The 24,876-nt window shown below is 35.4% G+C and overlaps 1 protein-coding gene across 1 annotated transcript in view; it reads right to left on the bottom strand.

Moving 5' to 3' along the window:
- Nucleotides 1-3,719: 3,719 nt before the first annotated feature.
- Nucleotides 3,720-24,876, bottom strand: part of nphs1 (NPHS1 adhesion molecule, nephrin) — a 137,267-nt gene continuing 116,110 nt past the window's right edge. Inside the window, exons 20-30 of the mRNA XM_051679119.1 lie at nt 23,015-23,171; nt 20,950-21,101; nt 16,380-16,491; nt 15,978-16,159; nt 13,379-13,426; nt 10,827-10,943; nt 10,103-10,148; nt 6,331-6,454; nt 6,013-6,091; nt 4,297-4,439; nt 3,720-4,009 (exon numbers count right to left, since the gene is read on the bottom strand). Of these exons, the coding sequence (XP_051535079.1) occupies nt 3,893-4,009; nt 4,297-4,439; nt 6,013-6,091; nt 6,331-6,454; nt 10,103-10,148; nt 10,827-10,943; nt 13,379-13,426; nt 15,978-16,159; nt 16,380-16,491; nt 20,950-21,101; nt 23,015-23,171 (1,277 nt within the window). The 3' untranslated portion in view covers nt 3,720-3,892. The remainder of the gene's footprint in view (nt 4,010-4,296; nt 4,440-6,012; nt 6,092-6,330; nt 6,455-10,102; nt 10,149-10,826; nt 10,944-13,378; nt 13,427-15,977; nt 16,160-16,379; nt 16,492-20,949; nt 21,102-23,014; nt 23,172-24,876) is intronic.

The raw sequence follows: 24,876 nt of genomic DNA, 5'->3' as shown, positions 1-24,876 counted from the left end.
TTCTGAAATTACAGCGGCAGTGGACAATGGGTTATAGAAAACCTTTGATATACAATTAAACAAGTTGTTATGCCAGTGTTCTGAAACACTGATTCTGGCATCCATCCCAGCTTGTAATTTGCAATTCTCTCTTGATAAGCCAGCTTAGTTACAAGCATACAGCAAAGTAAACAAAGAAACGGGAAAATGTTTTAAGGTATAGTACACCCAACACTGAATATCTGTCACCTTACTTGCCTTCACGTTGTTCCAAACCTATGTGTCTGTCTTTCCTCAGTGTAACACAAAAGAAGGGCTGTCAAGCTTCAAAAAGGACAAAAAGCACCATAAATATATCTTAAATCTCATTTACACTTACAAATATTTAAACATTGCACATTGCAATCAGTTATAAGAATTGCAAGAACCAATGGCATTTCACATAACTGATGTTAAACGTGGCGTGTCACGTCTTTGCACGTCAAGAGTTAATACATGTATGCTACAACAGAGAGCAGGATTTTCAGTGAATAACAACTTAAATTTTGTTATATTCTTAACACAAAGTTATTGTATGGCTTCAGAAGATTTGGAATATAGCACAAAAGTCATACAGGCCACAGAGGTTTTGTTTCAAGCCAGTAATCTTGTCACAGACCAGTAAATAATTGACCCTTTTCCTAGATTCCTTGCTTAGTTCATAACTCTGTGTAATGACTTATACATCAAAACAACACAAATGTGTGTCATTGAAAGCTGTTGTTGTTATTGTTGTCAGCTTCCATAGACTCCAGGCTTCAAGACTTTTATCCCAGTTTCTCACATTCAAAGACTTCCCCTTGGGACAAAGATCCTCATTTCTAGTAATCCTAAGAGGAACAGTCACGCATGCCATCAGGGAAAACGATTAAGTTCAGTATGAACAATGGCATGTTTGATAGTACCTCTCCTCACAAGAAGCTACATTACATAAGATTTTTGATATTATCATATTTTTTTTTTCTACAGTAATACTTGTAATACAATAAAAAAATAAACATAAAAAATAAAAATGGCAAGAAGCTTAAAGGGCTAACCCTTTAACTGCAGGACAGGGTCAGACTTTACATAAGTAATTGTATAATTATGTCTTGAGTAAAACTCATGACCTAATACTGCATGTAATTAATAGTGTAGCTTGTAATTATATATTGTTACTGCCACTGAAGTCAATTATATTAACATGTGTAACATGGACTCATTTAACCCTTTATTAATAAGGATTTATTCATAAGAAATCCTACTGATCATATTGTTTGGGCTGGAGTTTACGCACAAGTAATTCTGGAGGTTTAAAAGGGACGAATGGCAGTTTGAGTTGTCAACAAATCTTCTATTTTAAACTAAATAAAAACAAATTGAATATTTATTGAAAATTGAACAGTGATTGACAATTTCAAGTGTCAAAATCAACAGACATTTTAAAGACTAGATTTGCATTTCCAGAATGAAATACAAGTGCTTGCAAGGCAGCAAAAGAATAGTATTACATTTTTTGGTAAGTTTATGTTTTAAACCATTGCCACCATTGCATTGTCATGGGTCTGTGTAATGACACTCAGAACCCATCATTCTGATGGCTGTGCAAGAGAATCAACACATAAAGGAACACTGTATTCGCAGTTTAAAGGTCATTTTAGATGGTTAAATAGACCAATTACCGGTAAATAAGTATCGCGTTGTCAGTTAGATTTTTTAATGGCAAACATCAAAACAATGCAAGTCACAGGAAGATTTTCTAATTGTAATCTAAAAGTGTGTAACTTTTTCAGTGTTAAAATACTTTCTCATATCCCAGCTTAATATGCAGACACAACTATAAGAAAACTATTCATAGGTTGACTTCCTCTAAAATGTTAACTCTGTCTCTTTGGCACAACAAAAATATTTGTTTGAGCGGCCTGACAGCCCGACACAGCAACAATGACTCAACCAATGGACCCTTTTCACAGACTGTGATGGTGCATTTCTACCATATTTAGCAGTGTAAATTTAGAAAAATGTCTTATTTGCTATTTTTTTAATTATTATTATTATTTAGCATACATTTCTAACATTATACTTTGTAGTCTATTACCTTCTTGGCAAAAGAATTAAGTTTTAAAAAACGAGTTAGCACAGATGCGATGAGGTTTCTAATACAATTGCTGAGAGAGTTACAGTCAATTTGTCTTAATCCACCGCTCTCTATTTTTCTTCATTAGAAAAGTTGTGAAAATGTAATAGTGGCATTTTTCTTTCAATTTTGGAGCGAATTAACCGCTATCGAATTTTATCCTGTAATCACTTACTTCCACGTTCCAAAACCCGGAAGTGTAAAAAGGGTCCATGGCGTGAGTTTGGGACGTGAATATCTGTTTGTTCAATCAACGGCAGACGGCAAGAGGAGTATTCGTGAAAGGTGTTTGAAAACAATGTTTAGTTTTGAAATTCCATTTGGTGGCAATAGTGCTGCAGAAATTACATACTTCAAGGAATAGTTCACCCAAAAATTTAAATTCTCTCATCATTTACTCACCCTCATACCATGTATGTGTATGACTTTCTTTCATCTGCAGAACACAAAGGAAGATTTTTAGAAGAATATCTCAGCTCTGTAGGTCCATACAATGCAAGTGAATGGGTGCCAAAATGTTGAAGCTCCAAAATCCACATAAGAGCAACACAAAAGTACTCCATACGACTCCAGTGGTTAAATTAATGTCTTCTGAAGTGATATGATAGGTGTGGGTTAGAAAAAGACCAATATTTAAGTCTATACTATTACTATACATTCTCCTCCCTGCTCAGTCAATCTCCACTTCAGTTTCACTTTCTTCTTCTTCTGTTTTTCGTGATTCACAGTCTTAATGCATTTCACCCCCTACTGGACAGAGGAGAATTTATGATAAAAATTACTTAAATATGATCTGTTTTTCACCCACACCTATCATATCATATCATATCATATCATATCATATCATATCATATCACCTATCATGTCTGAACACATGGATTTAACCACTGGAGTCATATGGATTACATTTATGCTCCTTTATGTGTATATTGGAGCCTCAAAATTTTGGCACCCATTCACTTCCATTGTGAGGACCTACAGAGCTGAAATATTCTTTTAAAAATCTTAATTTGTGTTCTGCAGAAAAAAGAAAGTCATACATATCTGTGAAGCCAGGAGGGTGAGTAAATCATGAGAGAATTTTGATTTTTAGGTGAACTATCCCTTTCAGCTTTACAATTCTTGAAAAGTGTCAAAGTTTACAAAAAACTAAAACTAGCACACCTAACGGGCGTTTTGCATTTTTGACGGCTGCACCGAGTCAAGCTGTTTTTCCACGCAGGAGCGCCATTATTTTTTGCACAAACTATTAACATTTGCCTAGTTTCCTTGCTTATTTTAATGGTTAAAAATAATTTCAGCATTCTGTTATATTTGTTGTACTGCGTTTCAATTTCTTTAACGTAAGAACACGTTCAGCCTGAACGGCTCATAAGGCCACGTTCACACTAATACGTTTTTGTTTGAAAATTCATTTTGTTTCATTTTTGTTTGAAAACTGATTTCACTGTTTACACCACTCATAAAACGGAGACTTTGAAAATGCTCTCAATGACTGCATACTTTGGAAATAGATACCATTTGGAATATTTATTAGTGTGGACGTGGCCTAAGGCAGAAATTGTCTGCAAAAAATTAACAGATGTTAAAGGGTTCCAAATTTATTTATTGCACAAATTTGTGGAGTAGAAAAAGAATAATAAAAACAGTTAAGAATTTTAAAACAGTCCTGTCTTACAAGCACTGTAACAAGTACAGGGCAACTTTGAATGTCGGTTTCAGAGCGTAGATGGTCAAAACAGGAGCATATAACAACTCTTAGACCAGCTCCCCCCTGAGTTCAAAAGGCAAGTTGGAGTCTTTTCTGCATCTGTACACCATTGAATCATAAACTCCAGGTGTTACGTCCCGATCAGCTTTACCATACACTCTTCCCTGTTTGAGACAAAGTGGAATAAACACCATTAAAAAAAAGAGAACTAGCAAACTGGAAAGATTACAATAAACTATTGCACCACCACTCTGCAATACCCATCATTTATGATTCTTTTACGAAGAGCTTTTGTATATCTGGCATCCTTTGAATTAAGAGTAGAATTTGGGTGAGATAAGATTAAATTTACGGCTTAGTTTTGCCAGAAATTACAGAATTTAGCAATCACACTATTTGACATTAAGTGCTGCAGTATAACATATCTAGCTAGTTGTTGGTTCATGCCCACCTCATAGTAAGTGGAGAGTGGTGCTCGTGGATCGTAGTTGGCAGGAGGGGGCAGCAGTGAGTAGCCCTGCAGGTCCTCATACATCCCCCAGCTTCTCACCTCCTCGTACTCATGAGTGAGAGGGCTTGTGCCGTCTCTACCATCTTGAGGGATGAAAACTCAGCACATGAATACTTAATCTTGTACCTTCAAGTTGTATTTTTGGAACAGAAAACTGTTTTAATTGTTTATTAATCAATAAACATCTGTCACTGGAGAAGTTTGCTAAAATATTGAAAACTCCCATTGCACAGCGGAAAAAGGGTTATTAAAAGTGTAAAACTTTGGGAATGCTGTGGTATAGCATACCTCCCCTCATACAATCAAACAGAGAAAGAAAACCTATTTTTTTGTGGAGCTTGCCTATTACTATCACACATACTTAGGGTTAGGGTATAGAGCCAATAGTTTTCCTAAAAATGTATGTCCTCATATGGGGACAGCGGGACTAATTTGTGGAATTTTAAATAATAGCAAGCTATAGAAAGTCAGAATTTTTTTTTTTTTTTATCAAATTGTTTATAATGTTTCCAGGAGTGTTGGTTATTCATGTTTTTGAGACATTACAGACATAACAGCCGATTTTCAGTAAAGCTGCTTTGGAACAATGTGTACTGGGAAAAGCACAAATAAAACCTAAACAAATGAAAATGTATTGATTTCATTTGACTTTTATGTTACAATGTTTTTTTTTCTTTCTATTTTTGGCAACAAAATCTCAATGTTCTCTCTTTGCACAGTCAAACAAACAAGATAAATTAGCATAATTAATTCTGATTCAAAGCATTGACCAATCACTTCCAACCATGTTAAAATAAAGTTTAGCATTATAAATTCTGAATCTATGTACTGATTACCACTGTCCCATGTCTGCCAACCATGTTGAGCGGTCCAATCTGCAGCCTGAAACTGAACTTTTGATCGGAAGTTTGGAGTGTACGCACTTAGCTGCAGAGGAAAGCTATAGGATGCTCCCTTGCTCGCTATTTAGTTAATGACTTAACCTCAAGTGTGCTGTCTGTTTGCACTGGTCTCAGAACAGTTTGAAATGCACCTTTTTTCATCTTAACTCTGTATACAGCCTCTTAAAGCAACATTTTCCATCTTTTGAATGCACCCATTGATTCTCATTATGATAATGCACAGTGAATATAGGATGTCTAAGGGAAAATAATCGTTGTCTGCGGTCATTTTGTTTAACAGCATGCCTTTTCATGATAAATGTATGAAATTTTGAAAAATTTGGGTTAAAACTAGAGACATATCGGATCAAACTAAAGACTCTTGTCTTTTGACAATGTAAAAAATTAATGAGGTTCCTTAACAGATTTAGTTTTGTGCTTCCTCAAATTGTGTGGCTCTTATTCTGTAATTATTTACTCACCCTCATGTTGTTGCAAACCCGTATGCCTATCTTTTTTTCAGTGAAACACAAATGAAGATGTTAGGTAGAGTGTTAGCTTCAGTCTCCACTCACTTTCATTATATGGAAAAGAGCAGTATCAACATTTTTCAAATATTCTCCTCTTGTACTCATTACATCATAATGAGTGTGGAACAACATGAGGATGATAAAATGATGACAGAATTTAAATTTTTGGATGAACTATCCTTTTAAGATTTTAATATCCCCATTAAAAGCATAACTTCAATAGATTCAATCATGTGAACTCTCACCTTGATACTCAGGGCCTTCAGGGTGAGGATACAGGGCAGGACTGTAGGCCTCGGTAGGGTAATAATAATGTGAACTCTCCTGCAATTGAGATGTTAGAAAGGTACACAAAAGGGTAAAGCTACATTCAGTAGTAATCAGCATTGTTTGTGAATTCTAGTGAGATCTTTTTTATCACTGACTTTCACAAGACAGCAATCAGACAGTCTGCCCTTCTTGATTCCATTCTTTCCATGTATATTTTTTATATAAGTTTGCCAGAACACCCCTTTGCAGATTTTCCCTGCGTGAACAGACTAAGTGATTATTCAGTGATATACCCGTCCAAAGCTCTCGTAGACGCTGCCATCAGGCTCTGAGCCGCTGTCGATGAGGAGCGTTCGCTGTGCTGAGGCGTTGACAAGCTCTCTGCTCGCATAGCGGGTTGAGCTGCTCGATGTGGACCTGCAGAAATAGAAAAACTAGTTCTGAAGATTTCATTCTCGGCACCAGGGACTGAAAATGTTGAGTGAATATTGTATTTTTAAATGTTGGTAAACAATTAATTAATTTCATTCTGATTTATTTTTAATGAAACCAAAGTTTAAACGGTTTATCACAGTCAATTTTTGGAATTACATCACTTCCTGTTGCCCAAAAAATTAGGCTTCTCTCTTTTTAGTTGAACATGATCAGCATGTGATTTGATTCTGAAGGAAACAGCTGTATCACACATTTCTATGCACATTGTGGATATAGCCTTCTGTGACATGATGAAGACCATTTAGACAACTATATTTAATTACTAGGTGTGCATGCACGATTAAACCAAATACAAGGAAAAATATTGAAGTAAAAAGTACATTTCTCAGTTGTTTCCAAGTCTTCACTGAATTATTGTTAGATATGATGCATTAATATAGATTTCACACTGCCAGGTTCTGACGAGAAGCAGATCTATACTTAAAAGAAAATAACGAATTATATAAATAAAAAATTAAATGTTTAACATAAAATAACTCTGCCTGCATAAGATGATGCTTAGTTCCAACACACCCAAGCAGTGTGTGCATGCATTCAGAAGAGAGAGATATTGGCTATTAATTGATTTTAGAAGACCAGATGTTTTTTTATTTTATTTTTAAAATATGTTTGGGGATATTTTTAATATTAAGAATATATTTATTGAAAAGACATTATACTTTAATATAGGCTACTGCATACTTTGCTTAATATGATTTCTATGCTGATAATTTCCCCACAAGAACATTTTTAAATTTAAATAAATAAATAAATAATCGCTTATTTTCATTTATTTTTGGTGAGGCAAGTCTCTTATTTGAAGCTTGTTTTTCCAGACCAGGTCCCTTTTTGTTCTTGAGAGATCTGGTCACACTGCAACTGGTAAACACCCACCCTAAGCACATAGTACTGTCAGAACATTATTAACCGCTCTTTAATTTCATTCTAACTGATTACCAGTTTGAAAGGAGGCAGCCGAACGCCGAAACTGGAAAGTAAAAATACTGTTTCTGCTCAGAACGAACCAGAATTAAAAACATCTAATTTTTATTCCCTGCTCAGCACATCGCACCTGTGAGTTAGAAAAGAGAAGAGAAAGAATAACGTCTACATTCAGGGATTTGGGATATTGGATAGTGTTGGCCAATAGCCAAATAGTTTCAGGAGGGTAGCAGTGGACTGCCAACTTGCATTAAATTTCTGGCTACATTGTGATATGAAATGGCAAATCAATGCCACAATGGATAAGAACAAGTTCCGTTCAACATCTTTTTTTATTGAATATTCTGTTTCACTCCAAATAATGTCACATTATGAAAGTAAAATGGGTTGCAGATGCCATTTCATGTTGTTTTTATTGTAATTTGGTCCAGCTAATAGCAAGCCATCTTTTGTTTTTACATGCTTTTGGTAGCTCATGATTCTGTCACCTGTAATCTGGTGAAATGATATGGACTTGCTTGTTATTGATGCTTGCTCTTGCTCATACTTTGGGTTATGGGTTTGTTAAAATCTCTGACATTTATATTAACTTTGTTGTGTGACTTATCTCAAACCATTTGTGCGACAGACATGCAAATGGATTTGTTATATTTGTCTAGCAAATCATCATACTTGCATTGAAGGACCTGAGCCACATCTAGCAACCTGTAAGCAACCACATAGCAACTATTCAGAAGACCCTAGCAACTAACTAGCAATGCCCTTGCAACCACCCACAACACCTTAAAGGGATATTTCACCCAAAAATGATAATGCTTTCATCAGTCATTCACCCTAATGCCATCTCAAACTTGTTCTTTCTTCTGTGGGTGGTGGTGTAGTGGACTAAAGTGCTGAACTGGTAAGCAAAAGGTTGTTGGTTCACAACCACCACCATTGTGTCCTTGAGCAAGGCACTTAACTCCAGGTTGCTCCAGGGGGATTGTCCCTGTAATAAGGGCACTGTAAGTCACTTTGGATAAAAGCATCTGCCAAAATGTAACACAAACAAGGATATTTTGAAGGAGATATATCCATACAATTTAAGTTAATGGGGTCAAAAACTTTCAAACTCCAAAAAGGAAATAAAGGCAGCATAAAGGTTATCCACAGGATTTGGGAGTGGTTTAATCCAAGGCTTCTAAAGAGATAAAATCGGTTTGAGTCAGAAACAGATCAAAAGCCCTTATTCAATAAAATTGTAACATTTACAGTCTCCTTGGTGCGTTCATGAGAGAAGCTCGTTCACACACCACCACATGCTTGACACACACCGAGAGAGCTGTACATGAACCAGACACAGTGTTGCCAGGATCAAGGTTTTCAGGCCCAGTTGGGCTAATCTAAAATTCAGACACTGGTAAAAAAAGAGTCATGGGATGAGCTGTTTTGGGATATTTTTTAAATGTACCACAGTGGCCAAAAGGTTGATGCTAAAAACTAGAGAATGAAAATGCAAAATCTTACTGGTGTATAATAAAATCAGGATTGAGAACCTGGCAACAACTGTACATGTCTTGAAGCCTGCACTCTTCCAGTTAGGTTTATAGTAAATCTTTAGGTCTTAAATGTGGGTCTGTTTTATATTGTTTCAGAAGACATGGATGTTCCGGGTTCAATACAAGTTAAGCTCAATCGACAGAATTTGTGGCGTAATGCTGATTACCACAAAAATTCATTTCGACTCATCTCTCCTTTTCTCTAAAACAACAACAAAAAAAAAAAAAAGAAGCAAAAATTGAGGTTACAGTGAGGCACTTACAATGGAAGTGAATTGGGGCAATTTTTGGAGTGTTTAAACAGAGAAATGTGAAGCTTATAATTTTATAAAGCACTTACATTAATTATTCTGTTAAAACCTATAACGTTTTTTAAATTGTCATTTTTACAGTCGTTTTAGGGTTTGTTGACATTACATCAGCATGGTAACGAAGTTGTAAAATTGACTATAACTTTACACAGAAAAGGTTAGTAAGTGATTTTATCACACTAAAATCATTTTTACACACATGTCCTGTGGCTATAATTTATAAACAGAGAGTATTTTAACGTTTTCAGATTGGCCACATTGACTTCCTTTATAAGTGCCTCACTGGAACCAAGATTTATGCTTTTTTTCTAAAGAAAAGGAGGGACGAGTCCAATTAATTTTTTTGTGGTAATCAATATTATGCCACAAATGTTTGTATTGAACCTGGAACATTCCTTTAAACCACTTGAGACATATGGATTACCGTTATGCCCTTTTTGGGGCTTGACAGTTTTGGACACCATTGACATGCATTGTATGGACAAGCACACATCACATGTCCTTCAAAGATTCTTTGTGTTCTGCAGAAGAAAGAAAGTCATACGAGTTTGAGATGGCATGATAAAAAAAACAGGTTGAGTAAATGATGAGAGAATTATCATTTTTGGGTGAACTATCCCTTTAACATTTTGTGGCAGCAAGATTTGCAAGAGCAAGCACCTACAATGTCTTCAGAAAATTTAATAATCTAGTTTGTTTTTTGTTTCCAAGTTCAGTTTTTTATAGCGTGGAGTCAGGACGCAAGTCAGTGCTGCTATCCCTGCAGTGGAGCTTTGATTCAGAATATTAACATGTCTCACCTTTGCTCCTCGCTCTTTGTGTCTTTTGAAATGCTCAAGGTGTCCTCTGTATAAAAAAAATCAAATAAAAAAAAAAAAATTGGGGTGTTACAGGGTACAGGTCACAGTCAGGAGAGAAAAGACAGACAGGATGTCAGACACATGAGATAGTTTGTGTACGCAATGTTCCTCACACACCCCATACAATTATTGCTTCATCCCTACAAATTGTGTTGTGACAGTAGCTTTAATAAACTGATAAAAAGGCTCTGACCAAAATGAAAGAAAGACAAGAATAGGACAGGATCGTGAATAGAGAGCAAAAAATGAGAGAGAGAGAGAAAGAGAGAGAGAGAGAGAGATGAGGGGGGAAGACAAGACACCTGACACTTTGAGGGAAGGGGCGAGGCAAAAAAGAGACAGATGGGGTGAGCGAGAGAGGGAATGACAGAGGACGAAAGGGAAAGGGGCGAGATAAGGGGGAAGACAAAGGGAGAAAGTGACAGCTGCCGGGGAAAAGAGAGATGGCGGGATGATGCAGATGGGTGAGGAGGCAGAGAACGAGATAAGAGAATGAGAGAGAGAGAGAGAGAGAGAGAGAGAGATGGATTTAAAAATGAGAAGTCATATTAGAATTCAGACAGTTCATCCCGTTTGCACTGCGTGCTGTTGCCATGAGTAAACCGCTGTCTTGACAGAGCAAAGAACAAAGAGTGACACGCCGAGGAGTTTCGCTGTCGGTTACCTTTCAGTCTCTGCCCTCTTTTGCATTTGACGAATAGGAAGTAGCCCAACCCATTTAGTAAAAACAGGACGCCAACCACTACCAGGATCACCACAACATATACTGGAAGACTGGGACCTGTCAGAAGAACAAAAGTGAAGCCACACTTCAATATGTGTGAATGTCATTTCATTAGATAACAAAATATCAACCTAAAGTGGCATTAAAGGGATAGTTCACCCAAAAATGAAACAATCGAAACTTGCTTGATTTCGTTTTTCTCTTTCTTAAAGAGACAGTTCACCCAAATATGAAAATTCCCTCACCATTTACTCACCCTCATGCCATTCCAGTATGACTTTCTATTTTCTGCAGAACACAAAGACTTTTAGAAGAATATCTCAGCTGTAGGTCCATACAAAGTAAATGAATGGTGACCAGAACTTTGAAGCTCCAAAAAGCACATTAAGGCAGCATAAACGTATCCATATGAGTCCAGTGGTTAAATACATGTCTTCAGAAGCGATATTATAGGTGTGGGTGAGAAACAGATCAATACTTAAGTAATTTTTTACTATAATTTCACATCCCTGCCCAATAGGTGGCAATATGCATGATGAATGTGAATCGCCAAAAACAAAAGAGGAAGTGAAATTGGAGATTTCTATTAAAAAAAGGACTTAAACATTGATCCGTTTCTCAAAAACACCTATCATATCGCTTCTGATGATATGGATTTAACAACTGTATTATGGATTCATTTTCATTTTTGGGTGAACTATCCCCTTAATTTTAAAGATAGCACAAGGACAGTTTTCAAGCTAAACATTTCACTATGAAGACTCTTGTTAGATTTGCCAAAACAATACATAAACTGTTCACAATTAAAACAAAATTATTTGGACACTTTCAGGTTGTCAGAATGGAATATATTAATGTTAATTGGCAGCTGTGTTGAAATTTATTAATACATGTTCATGATGTTGAAAGATGTCTTGTGTTGAATTTTCAAAACTGTCACTTTCATGTTGGATTTGCAATGCTATATGTCACTGTTTTGCAGAAGAAAGCGTGATTTTTAAGGATTTGACATGCTCAAGTCATGCCTCGCCGCGTGAATATGCCTGCAATGCTGCATGAACTAGCTTATTTATATACACTGGAGATACATTGATGAATCTCTTCTTGAAAAACCTCCACACACATTGCATCATTCCCAAATCAAACTGATGACATAGGAACTATCCATGGAAACTGAAAAGCCTAATGAATCTATTTTATACGAACCACATAAAAATGCAAAGCTATGGAGCCTTAAAACAGCCACGTAATAAAAATGAAATAAAGGCAATTTAGACTTTATTTCTCACAATTCTGACTTTATTTCTCGTAATTGCAGGATCTAAAATCGCAATTGCGTGATATAAACTCACAATTGCAAAAGTTGAAATCTCGCAATTGGGACTATCATAATTACAAAATAAATTTGCAATTCAGTTTATATCATGTAATTTCAAGAAATAAAGTTAAAACTGCATGATACTGTAAAGTTGCAACTGTGAGAAATAAAGTCACAATTGTGAGGTTTTATAGACTTTAATCTCATACTTGACTTTAATAAAAACAAAAATAAAAAAAGATTTATATCATGCAAGTGTGACTTTAATCTTGCAATTTTTACTTTATTTTTTTGCAATTGCAAGTTACAAAATAACAATTGTGAGAAATAAAGTAATTCCGACCTTAAAAAACAAAAAACAAAAAAAAAAAAAATTATTCCATGGTGTGATATTGCTTTCATACAAAGCAGTATCTGGTGGACCTAACACTACAAAAAATATTTTCTTAATCAGTATTTCTGTCTTATTTTTTAGTAAAAGTATCGCAACTTCCTTAAAACTAGATTAATTTACTTTGAAAGCAAAATTGTTTGAGATAATAAGACTTGCTTTCATAGAATACTGTATATCTTGATGGAAGTTTATTATTCTTACCCCATTACCCCAAATAGTTTTTTCTTGTTTTAAGCATAAACCTCAATATAGTATGTTACAACAATGCTTAAAACAAGATAAAAAAATAAAAATAAAAAAAATTACAAAAAAACTAATACCAATGGAGTAAGAAAAAAACAAAAGAAAAGGAAAAACAAGTCTTATTTTCTATATAGCAATTATTTTTCTTGGTTTAAGGATGTTTAGATATTTTTGCTGGAAGACAAGTCAAAAATACTGATGAAAAAAAAAAAAAAAAAAAAAAAAACAACAGAGCATATTTGCAGCAAGCTAATGTCAGTTTATTCTGTTTGACAAGCCAACGGTCAATAACTGCCACTGTGCCCCATTAAATTTTACCAAAGCATTCAAGATTATAGCCTGAGCAAAACTGAACCAAACCACAACAGGGAAAACATTGCACCCCAAGGCCTTGTGAAAATACATAAAACAGGCCGGTAAAGGCCATGGAAACTAAAGTATGAGTGTTGGAGAAATTTATCTGCATTCTGGGGTGTCAGGTATTTTCTACATTTGATAAATAGCAGCCGCAGAAAGCAACAGGAGGAAATGCAGCACCTGGAGGAGTCGTTGGGACCTGGTCTGCTGGGGAGACCCTGTCAACATCTGAGAGAGAAAGAGAGAAAAAAGAGGTGGTAAATAACTCAGGGGAGGGGAGCAGACATTATGTTCCGCTCTGACCAGATAAGAAAAACAAAAACTAATTGGTCTATATTAATAGCATTTACATGTATGATCTGATAAACTGCATTTATTGGACTCTTACTAAATAGCAGGGGTTTTTAGTATGTTCATATCATATTAGTATAAATAAATATGGGTGTTTCTTCAACTTCAGGCAATTTCATATCCCAGGGGTTTATTTGAATTAAAACAAACAAATTAAAACAGAGAAATTACATGGCAAATCTTATGGATTTTTTTATTTTTTATTTTTTTTTACCAGGCCTTCATCATTTAATTTTAGTAATTTTTAAATGTCTTTTATGTACATATTTTACTTGCTTGTTCCAGACCCAGAACTTCAATATTAAACTATAAAAATGTATCATAAAAATACAAAATATTACATATTTAAAACTATATTATAATCTCAACACTGAGTGAAATAAACCGTTTTAATATCTATAGCATGATTTTTTTTAAATATACACTACCGGTCAAAAGTTTTGAAACACTTGACTGAAATGATTCTCATGATCTTAAAAATCTTTTGATCTGAAGGCGTATGCTTAAATGTTTGAAATTAGTTTTGTAGACAAAAATATAATTGTGCCACCATATTAATTTATTTCATTATAAAAAAAAAAAAATGTATAAAAAAAAATGTTTATAAAACAAACAAACAAAAAAAAAAACACGTTTTTGAAATTGATGACGTGGACCAAATAATAAAGAAAAGCAGCCAATAAGTGCTCAACATAGATGGGAACTCCTTCAATACTGTTTAAAAAGCATCCCAGGGTGATATCTCAAGCAGTTGGTTGAGAAAATGTCAAAAGTACATTTCTGCAAATTCTAGGCAGAGGGTGACTACTTTGAAGATGCTAAAATATAACACAGTTTTGATTTATTTTGGATTTTGTTTAGTCACAACATAATTCCCATAGTTCCATTTATGTTATTCCATAGTTTTGATGACTTTACTATTATTCTAAAATGTGAAAAAAAAAAAAAAAAAAAAAAAAATATAATAAAGAATGAGTAAGAGTTTCAAAACTTTTGACCGGTAGTGTATATATATATTTTTTATAAAAAAATTACAACTGTCCTAGTGGTGTCATATCCACCACACCAAACAAAACTGCCACTAATAAAGCCCCTAATAAACAATATTTAAACTGAAATATAATAAAAATGTAGGCCTATATAGTATCTTTAGAATATATTATTTTTTTCATATATACCTATATTTACACATTATATCTATCAACATAAAAAAAGTCATTTAGTTAGAGCCATGAGTGACTGACATGTCTAACAATATATACAATTACCAAATACCATACCACATGCATTGAGTGGTCATTTGCGCAATTATTCTTGGCATATCACACGCAATACGATCCCACAGTACACATGCAGCAAATCAAAGTTATGTGTGCTAAAACTGAATTGACTGATGGGATTGATCAATCTATACTTTTACTGGTAAATGTGTAAAGTACTGTGTTCTACTAGTTGCTGTTGACCCATAATAGTAATATAAACCTCTACCATTGGTGAGCTGTGTGTCAGGGCTATGTTTCATGTTTTATAATTCCGTCAGCTGCCTGTGCTTTCTCACGACTAATTTGTTTTGCAAATCAAATGCTATGACATTACAATTGCAGAATTCATTATGTTTGCTGAGGGAATGTAGCTTATCATCATTTATTATACATCACAATGTTTTGTTTTCTGTCTCTCTCTCTTTTCAGCTCTATTTTTTTTCTTTCTCTCTCTCTTCCACTCACGCCATACAATTAAAGCTGACATATGCATTCAGAAAACACACTCTTGCACTGATTGGTGTAGATGTTCAGCCTTTTGGCCTTATTTGCATGAGGCTCAGTCTTGATCTTTGCCTCACAAATAAAATGTAATTTGTCAGATTGATGAATGGCTCATAAAATCAGTGGAAAGTAAAGCTTGAATTTAAACATAAAAAAAAAAAAAAAAAAAAAAAAAAACCCAAATTACTAATTTAGTGTATGTGCCTGGTGTGATTTATTTCAGTGGTTTTCAACTGGTTTTGCATCAGGAACCAGATGTGACACTGGACATCAAGTGGCGACCCAACACAGAAACACAACCGGACAAAAGCAGACAAAAATGTCTTTAATGTCAAACATTTAAATACATAAATACTACTAAGAACTGCTTAGTTCTATCACGCTTAGATGGTTTTGAAATTTCTCCTATATTTTCATGGCTTCATGCTCTCAGCAGCCAACAACAAAACACATTGTGCATCATTATCCCTGTTGCAAGTGAACACATAGAGTATGTAAGATTATATAAATATATGTTATATATATTTTATTTTATTATTTGCATTTAGCATTGTTTTTCCCTTCTGTATGAACCCTTTCGGAACAGACCTAAGACCCATTTTTGGGATGCGACTCACCAGTTAAAAACCACTGCTTTATGAGACAGATTAAGCTAAATATACCAGCGGTGGTGACGGTAAGTATCTTGTTGTTGTCTGCATAGCTGCTCTCTCCCATTGCATTGAGAGCATTGACAGAAAAGTTGTATGTAGTGGAAGGGTTGAGACCCGTGACTGTATATACTGTAGCCGTCGGAGGAAACACATCCACATACATATAACTCGCAGTTCCCGCCCACTGGTACCTGTCAATGAAACAGATGCTAGTGTTTATCAGGGAATCATATGTGAATGACAGTGCCACATTGACTTGTAGATAAACATAGTAACGTTTATACAGCAGCCTACCTAAAATTAGCACAATTTCAGTTTTGTGGCACTGCAGACTGGGAGATAAAACATAGCAACGACACATACCACACGTTTAACATTGACACCTCACAGCGATGCTTATGACAACCTCACCTGACACGGAAGTTCTGTATCAAGCCACCATCAAACCCCGGCATCCATTCCAGAGTTACAGAGTCGTGGCTGATGCGAAGGAGCTTCAGTTCTGATGGGGGATCTGGGTGGTCTTAGAGCGAGAGAGAAGGAGAGGGAAATAAAGAGTGCAATGAGCAGGTCATACCTCGAACCAAATCATATTTTTGTCTTGTTTTCCAGTACACATTTGTAAAGCAATATAAATTAACTTTAGAAGCAAAATTGTTTAAGAAATTAAGATTTTAATAGAATATATCTTGAATTAAGTTTATTCTTATTCCACTGGCAAATGTATTTAAATCAAACAAAATTTATTGAGGATTATGCTAAAAACAATAACAAATATTAAAAATCAATTCAAGACATATATTCTGAAATTTCTGATTTTTATTTATTTATTTATTTATTTATTTTGTACAGGGAAAAAAAAAATAAGAACATGGTTGTTTTCAGTGAGGATCAATATTTTTTTTTAAACTTTTTTTTTTTTATGTTTTTTTTTTTTTGCATTGTGACATTATTTCAATTAAAATAAAATAAATTAATAAAAAACATTCTTATGAAAAAAAATATATAAACTACAGTAGTAAACTACATTAAAGTGATAGTTTACCCAAAAATGAAAATTCTGTCATCATTTAATCACCCTCATGCCATCTAAGGTATATATATCTATATATATATATATATATATATATATATATATATATATATATATATATATATATATATATATGCAAGTGAATGGTGGCCAGACCTTTAAAGCTCCAAAAAGCACATAAAGACAGCATAAAAGTAATCCATACAACTCCAGTGGGTTAATCAATGTCATCTGAAGCAAACCAATCAGTTTTGGGTAAGAACAGAGCAAAATGTAACTCCATTTCACTTTAAATCTTCAAATCAGCAGTCTTCTTGGAGTTCACGATTTCAAGCTTGATAACACTTCCTAGCACCATCTATTGCTCTGTGAACGTGTCAAGCACTAGGAAGTGTAATTGTGCTTAGGTCACTTCAGAAGACATTGATTAACCCACTGGAGTCGTATGGATTACTTTTATGCTGTCTTTATAAGCTTTTTGGAGCTTCAAAGTTTTGGTCACCATTCACTTGCATTGAATTGAAATAAAAAGCTTTGTTTTTTGTTCTGCAAAAGAAAGAAAGTCATACACATCTTAGATGGCACTAGAGTGAATGATAAGAGAATTTACATTTTTGGGTGCACTATACCTTTAAAGGACAGTTATAAGTATATAGTAAGTACTGTACCATGGTAGCATTTGCGGTACTGCATTGAGTACAAAATTAAACAAAACGAAAAAGAAACAAAAACTAAACTAAACTAAATGAAACAAAACACCCCCCACCCCCCCAAACAAAAACTGAAAACTAAAATCAAATAAAAACAAAAAACAAAACAAAGCAAAGCAATAAAACAAAACACAAAACAAAACAAAAAAATACCCCCCTAAAAACTACAAAAAAAACAAAATATAAAAAATATTTGTATTATATTTATTACATATATTATTATTATTTTATTATTTTATTTTTTTACAATAATTAGAAATTGGGGGCAAAATGTGCTCATTTTCTTAGTGCAAACTTTTGATTTAAGTGTGAAATATGACTCAGGCATTTCTTCATAAGATTCACATATAAGCTTGTTAAAATAAAAAATAAAAAAAACATAAAAATGACTGTGTAAACCTTATTGCATTGTTGAGAGAATGTTTATTTAAGAGTGGCAAAGTGAGAGAATTGAACAGAGGAGAAACAGAAAGAAATATGTGTGTCAATTCACTTTGCTATGAAACCGGTTAATTATCTTGTTGGCTCGCTTGGGAGAGAGGGGCGAAGTGGTCAATCCAACATTGCGAGGCAGGGAGCAAAAAACTCTGCACTATTCCATTCCCCAGTCGTCTGATGATAAGAAGCACATTAAATTTACTATTGCTGTGTCAGATTAATTATGAATATTCACTGCAGTAAAAACAGAGAAGGAGGTGTGGACAAAAAAAAAAGGCAGATATTGGATTGTATTTCATGGTTTTTATGATAAACATTAAATGTGCCTGGCCTAGTCGATTCAATGGGCCTCGCCGGAAGACGAGAGAGAAAAAGAGAGAGAGAGAGAAAGAGAGAGAATGCAACAGAAAGCTGGTAACAGTGGAAAAGCATTTAAGCTTACATCTGAAAAGAAATAATTTACACCAAATTAATTTAGTTTAAGCATTCTCTGTGGAGCCCTCACAGTTGGTTACATGGATAGATGGGTTTAAACTAAAAAGTGACATCATTAGTAGTATTACAAAGAGAAAGACGGTCAGTCATTGAAAGAAAGAAAAAGATTTGTTTCAAAACCTAGTGAGCTGCCTTGCAGTCTACTGCCAATATTCATCAGAAAACACATTAATTTAGCTATGTTTACTGTACGTCTTGTCCACAATAGAACGCCATTTTACTTCACTGAAAACTAAGCACTTCGAAAACCCTCTCCAACAAAGCATACTTTGGAAAAACGATGACGTTCACTGACAGAAACTGAAAACGGATTAGTAGGCTGCATTCACACTGATAAATGTTCGCTTGAAAACACATGAATTTCGCTACATTTATGCTTCTAATCCAGACTAGAATTCCGTTTTCCTCCACCAAAAACAGAGCGATATTTGGAAAACAATGGTGTTAACTGACAGACACTGAAAACTATTTTTGAAGCAAAAACAGATAGAATACTGTATATACAATAGATTTCTGTTGACAAGACTTCAGGAAACTTTGTTATGCATGACATCAGTGTAAAGTGACACTGATGAGAAGCACATCTAAAGCTCATTTAAAACAGGTACTACACTAAAGTAATGGAGAGAAATGCAAGTATAATTGGCAGAAACGGTAAGGCAATTTTTTTGGCACTTTCTTTTTGTGCTGTATTACACTGACGTAATGATTGAGTCACATGCCGAATCAGAGACACAATATGTCTGTAAATGGCAATGACTCCTGTCCTCTTGTGATCGGATTGCCCAAAATGCATCTTCAATAGGTACCAGGTAATAGCTAATAAACAGGGCACCGGCACATGCGCGCACACACACACACACACACACACATTGGTGTGGCTATCCTTATGAGTACTCTCCATACAGATAATGATTTTTATACTGTATGAACTATACTGAAAAAAACTTGCTGCATTTTTACATTTTCAAAAAAACATCGTTTAGTATGTTTTTTAAGCAATTTGAATTATGGGGACACTAGAAATGTCCTCATAAACCACATTTATAGCATAATACCCTTGTAATTACCAGTTTGTAACCTAAAAAAAAATGTCCTCGTAAACCACCCAAACCTGCCCACACACACACACACACACAGCAGGAGAGTGAGAGTGAAGTCAGAATTTATACACTATATTAAAATTGTTTTCTCGTTTCTTTTTTATCTGTCAAAATGACAGACAGCATTTTGAATTATCCATCAATGTTTAAAAAAAAATCGGTAAATGACGGAGAACAAAACCCCCGCTTGAAATTACAATCACCAATGAGACTGCCGTCAAGATCTATAGTGAAAAAGGAATTACATCTTGGTCTATTCTCACCCAAAACCAATTGGATCGCTTCAGAAGACATTAATTAACGCAATGGAGTCGTATGGATTACTTTTATGCTGCCTTTATGTGATCTTTGGACCTTCAGAGTTCTGGCCACCATTCACTTGTATTGTATGGCCCTACAGAGCTCAGATATTCTTCTAAAAATCTTAATTTTTGTTCTGCAGAAGAAAGAAAGTCATACACATCTGGGATGGCATGAGGGTGAGTAAATGATGAGGTCATTTTCAATTTTGGGTGAACTAACCCTTTAAGGGGAGGAAATGGACACGTAATGCTAAATATGGTGTCAGTAGTCCTGCCTTTTAAAATAGCCAACTGCCTTTTGATAGAGGCATCATAACACTCAAAATGGCAACTGTATGGATATCCCACCTTACAGTTAAAAGAGCCATTTGCCTGTTTGTTTATTCAAGAATGTGTATATGCATTAATTGGACCAGCCTATATTTATTTTTTTATTTTTTTGCATGATAAAGAAGTGCAATTTGTGATAGTTGATGCAGGAGATGCAGCTTACTAGGTTTTTGAACAAAGCTAGAGAGAAAGAAAGAGAAAGTGAGAGATCTGTCAGCCCTATTGTTCTGTAAATTAAGGGAAAGGCTACTCAGGAAGAGCTGATGTTGATTACCACAACTGAATAATTAATTTCACAATTGATGTTCAGGTAAAGGAAAACAAAGTCTCATTCAGCAGGTTGAAAGGTCTCTCACAGTCCTGCTCATCATTTCTGTGCATGTGCTTAGAAGCTGTCTGTTTGTTTTCCTTTATTATGCTTTTATTTATTCATATATTTATGGTACCAATAATTTACGTTCACCTTTCAATGGGGATCAACAGAAGGTAACCTGACATTAAAGTGATGATGACCATTCTAGCTTGGCATTCAACCACACATTTCCTGTTTGTTTGTCTGCATGTACATACTGGTGCTAAGGAGCTGGATGTCTAGAGAATCTGCCCCCATGCTGTTGCGGGCAGTGCAGGTAAAGACGGCATAGTCCAGCACTGCGCTAACGTTAATGATGGTTAGAATGCTGGTGTGGATGGCGCCTTCCTTCGCTGTCTTCTCCAGGTACCTGTATTAGGTCATATAAACATGGAAATTACACAGAATTCAACCAACATAAACTTAAACACTGTCTTAAAGTCAACTATAAGTAAGCCATTTGTAGTCTGATTTCACTTAAAAGTGTAACGCTGTGGATCTGAGGTGCTATCAAAAGGTTTCACTGTTGGTTTAAGGGGGCCAATCTACCCGACACAGCAACATTAACTCAACCAATGCTGTGAGTTTGAGGTGGGACTATCTGTTTGTACAACCAATGAAAGACCAGGGGAGTTTTCTGGAATCTGTTTGAAAACAGTGATAATCTTTGCAATTCTGTTTTGTGATGCTAATGGTGCAGATATTACACACTTCAGTTTTAACACTGTCCTAAAACACTGTTACTGTATGATACACACTAACAAACCTTAATCACTGGCTGCGTCCAAAACCAAAAGTAGCTGTCTTGTTAACTCGCTGACCAATCAGTCAGTGTCTCAACAGACAGCATTTGCATATGAAGGCACCTCCAGAAACTGGTTTTGGACAGGGTACTGAGGAAGCATAATGTCACATCGTTGCTAGGATACAAGCAATTATTATTACCATCTGGTGTCCACTAAAGGTAACGCATCTGCTTCATTCAGTCCAACCGAACCACAAAGATATAAAAAAAATAAAAGTTTTGGTGATAACTAAGGGTATATTTAATAACTACAATACCAATTTCTCACTAGAAATGGAATGAAAATTTGGAAAAAGTAAAAAAAAAAAAAAAAGTACATTTATACACAAATTGGCTATCAACCGCCTCTTCTGATGCCATTTTCTTTTTCTTAGCTCAACAGTTGTGGAACCGCACGCACAGGATTGTGGACTTTCATAAGCAGCGAAGAATACATCTATGCCGCCTTCAAAAATTTATCAAATGAAGGTATCTCTGTAGACAGGATGTGACACGAACATAGAATTTGAACCTGCCTTGATCCCTTCCTGGTTTCTGAGTTATTTCACACTTTTTACACACATATGCACTCACACTAAAGCGCATGATCAGAGGAAGATCATGCACGTACACAAACACACACTTACCTAACACTATCTACAGTATAGTTCTTACTATACTATATAATATATACTATAACTATATAAATAAAGTTAATCTGTGACTTTTTCAATCTTAAAAATCTTCTATCCTAGTTTAAAATGCAGAGACATTTGCAGATTGATTTCCAAAAAAGATGTAAACATTGTGGCTCTGCGGCACTCTCAGCATGTTTGTTGAGTGGACAGACATAGCAACAGTAAGAGTGTTCACATGGACAATATTACACCAATTACGCTTAATAAGCTGACAACATATAAGGTCAGGTAAACATTTATATGGCAATCCTTTATTGGGGTAAGGTCATAAACAAAAGCAAGAAACGATTGGCACACATACATTTTGGCCCATTACCCCAATTTTGCGTTGCATGTGAACACCTTTACTGGTGTACTTACCAGCTTATCCAATGTACACAATTGTTGTGCACATGCCTGTTTACGTTTTTAATGTCAAAACCAGAGAATAACCTGATGATTTCAAATCTCATGTGAGTGCCTTTTTATTTTTCGCGTTGTCAGATTTGTTTTAATAAACTGATTTTTGGTAGTTATCAGTGCATTGGTGTGCATGTAAATGATGTGCGTTTGGGGAAGGGCTACATTTTTGTCCAAAAATCTCAGACAAAGGGAGTGTCATTATTTCTGCAACTTTGCAAACCCCGACCCTAGCTTTAAAATAAAAAAAATGAGTTGGGTTAGGGTTGTTCCTCAAGGATGTCTCCAGAAAAATGTCTCTTTTTTTTTCTAGATGTGGTAACAGCAATCAAGATGATCTCTTACATAACCAAAGCAATGGTAACTATGCTGGATTAAGCAAATACAACAAGGGGTGGGCACCTGGGGTTGCCGAAGTCCAAAGGGAATCCATTTCTTGCCCAGGTGAAGTGTACACGAGGAACACCTTCTGCCTGACACACTACATTTGCATCGTTGCTGCCATCCCCTCGGCTGGCCACCTTTCTCCACTGTGGGCCCTTCTGGAGCTCTGGAGCAACTGCAATAACATAGAATAAATGTTTTGAAGACCAACACTAATTTAAAGGAATAGTTCATCCAAAAATGAAAATTCCCTCATTTATTCTGTTCTGCGAAACACAAAGATTTTTTTTAAGAATTAATAAGCCGTTTTTGTCTATACAATGTAAGTCAATGGGGTCTGAAAGTTTCAAGTTCAAAGTTTACAAAGGCAGCATAAAAGTAGTCCATACGAATTGAGTGGAATAATGCCATGTTTTCTGAAGTGATAAAATAGCTTTGAGTGAGAAACAGACCAATATGTAATCCTTTATTCACTATAAATATTGACATCAGCAGTCTCCATGACTCATTCAAGATCTTTCACACACTACCACGTCCTTGACACATGCACAGAGCACTGTACACAAACCAGACACAATGTTTCCAGGTTCACAATTTTCACGCCCGGTTGGGCTGTTTCATAAATACCGAGGTGAGTTTAAATGATCATGGGTTGAGTTTTTTTTTTTTTTTTTTTTGGATACTTGGGATACTTTGTGATACTAAATGTACCGCAGTCTCTAAAAAGGTTGACAGTAAACACTAGAAAATAAAACTGCAGTGGCTCATGGATGTACAGTGACACAGGGATTGAATACCTGGCAACCGTGTGCAGCGTCAAAGCATCACCTTCTTGAAGCCTGTTTTCCAATCAGGTTTATAGTGAATAAGGACTTACATTTTGATCGGTTTCTCACCTAAAGCTATAATACCTCTTCAGGACACCAGTGGTGGTGATTTAGATTAAATGTAGTGACTCGATTCTTTTGATTCCGTTCACCAAAATGATTTGTCCAGATTCATTCATTGATTCATGTGGCAGTGGATTAACGCGTCATTTGCGCTCCTGAGACTGCCGGCGGGGCGGGGGGATTTGTGGCACCTCCAGCTGGTGGCGTCCTAGGTGACCGCTTAGTTCGCCTATGCCTAGAAATGGACCTATGCATACCTATAAACTTGTCTTAAGTGCATTTCACCATTTTCTATCCTTCTTAAACACGACTGACTTACTTGCCAAACTAAACAAACGACATGCCTTCTCTCGTTCAGTCATTCAACGAACATGATGAGTGAGTGAGTCATTCATTTCGTTCGCAAACGAGTTTACCAGTACATTCAGTTCATTCTTGAACTACACCTCTCATCTCGTTCAGACTCAAATGACCAACTAATACTAGTTCAGTGAAGGGGCGTACTTGTTCAGCAGGTCAAACCAATGATATGCTCCTTCACTGCCTGCACTCAAATGCTATTTGCTCATGCTATAGTCAGTCTTTACAGGCATGAAAAACCACCAAAACAGTCTCGCTCTTCAAACTACAGCTCATTGGCTTCAAAAGGAAAAGATGTCAGTGAGTGAGAAACATAAGTCAGTGTATAGAGGTGAATGAGAACGATTCATTCACTTAGAAAATGTGTTCAAAAAGACAGATTTGTTCAGAAACGCAACATCACTACAAGACACAAGTCGTTTTTATTCATAGATTACCTTTATTCTGCCTTTATGTCCTTTTTGGAGCTTCAAATTTTTGACCCTATTGACTTATATTGTATAAAAAAAAAAAAAAAAACACACACATTCTTCCAAATATATTCATTTGTGCTCTGCAGAAAAAAAGAATGTCACAAGGTTAAATAAATGATGAGAATTTTCATTTCTGGCAGAACCATCCCATTAAGTT

The sequence above is a fragment of the Myxocyprinus asiaticus genome, chromosome 39, assembly GCF_019703515.2.
Source record: "Myxocyprinus asiaticus isolate MX2 ecotype Aquarium Trade chromosome 39, UBuf_Myxa_2, whole genome shotgun sequence".
Taxonomy (NCBI): Eukaryota; Metazoa; Chordata; class Actinopteri; order Cypriniformes; family Catostomidae; genus Myxocyprinus; species Myxocyprinus asiaticus.
Note: the sequence above shows the minus strand (reverse complement) of the source record. Positions and strands in the feature narration are given on the sequence as shown.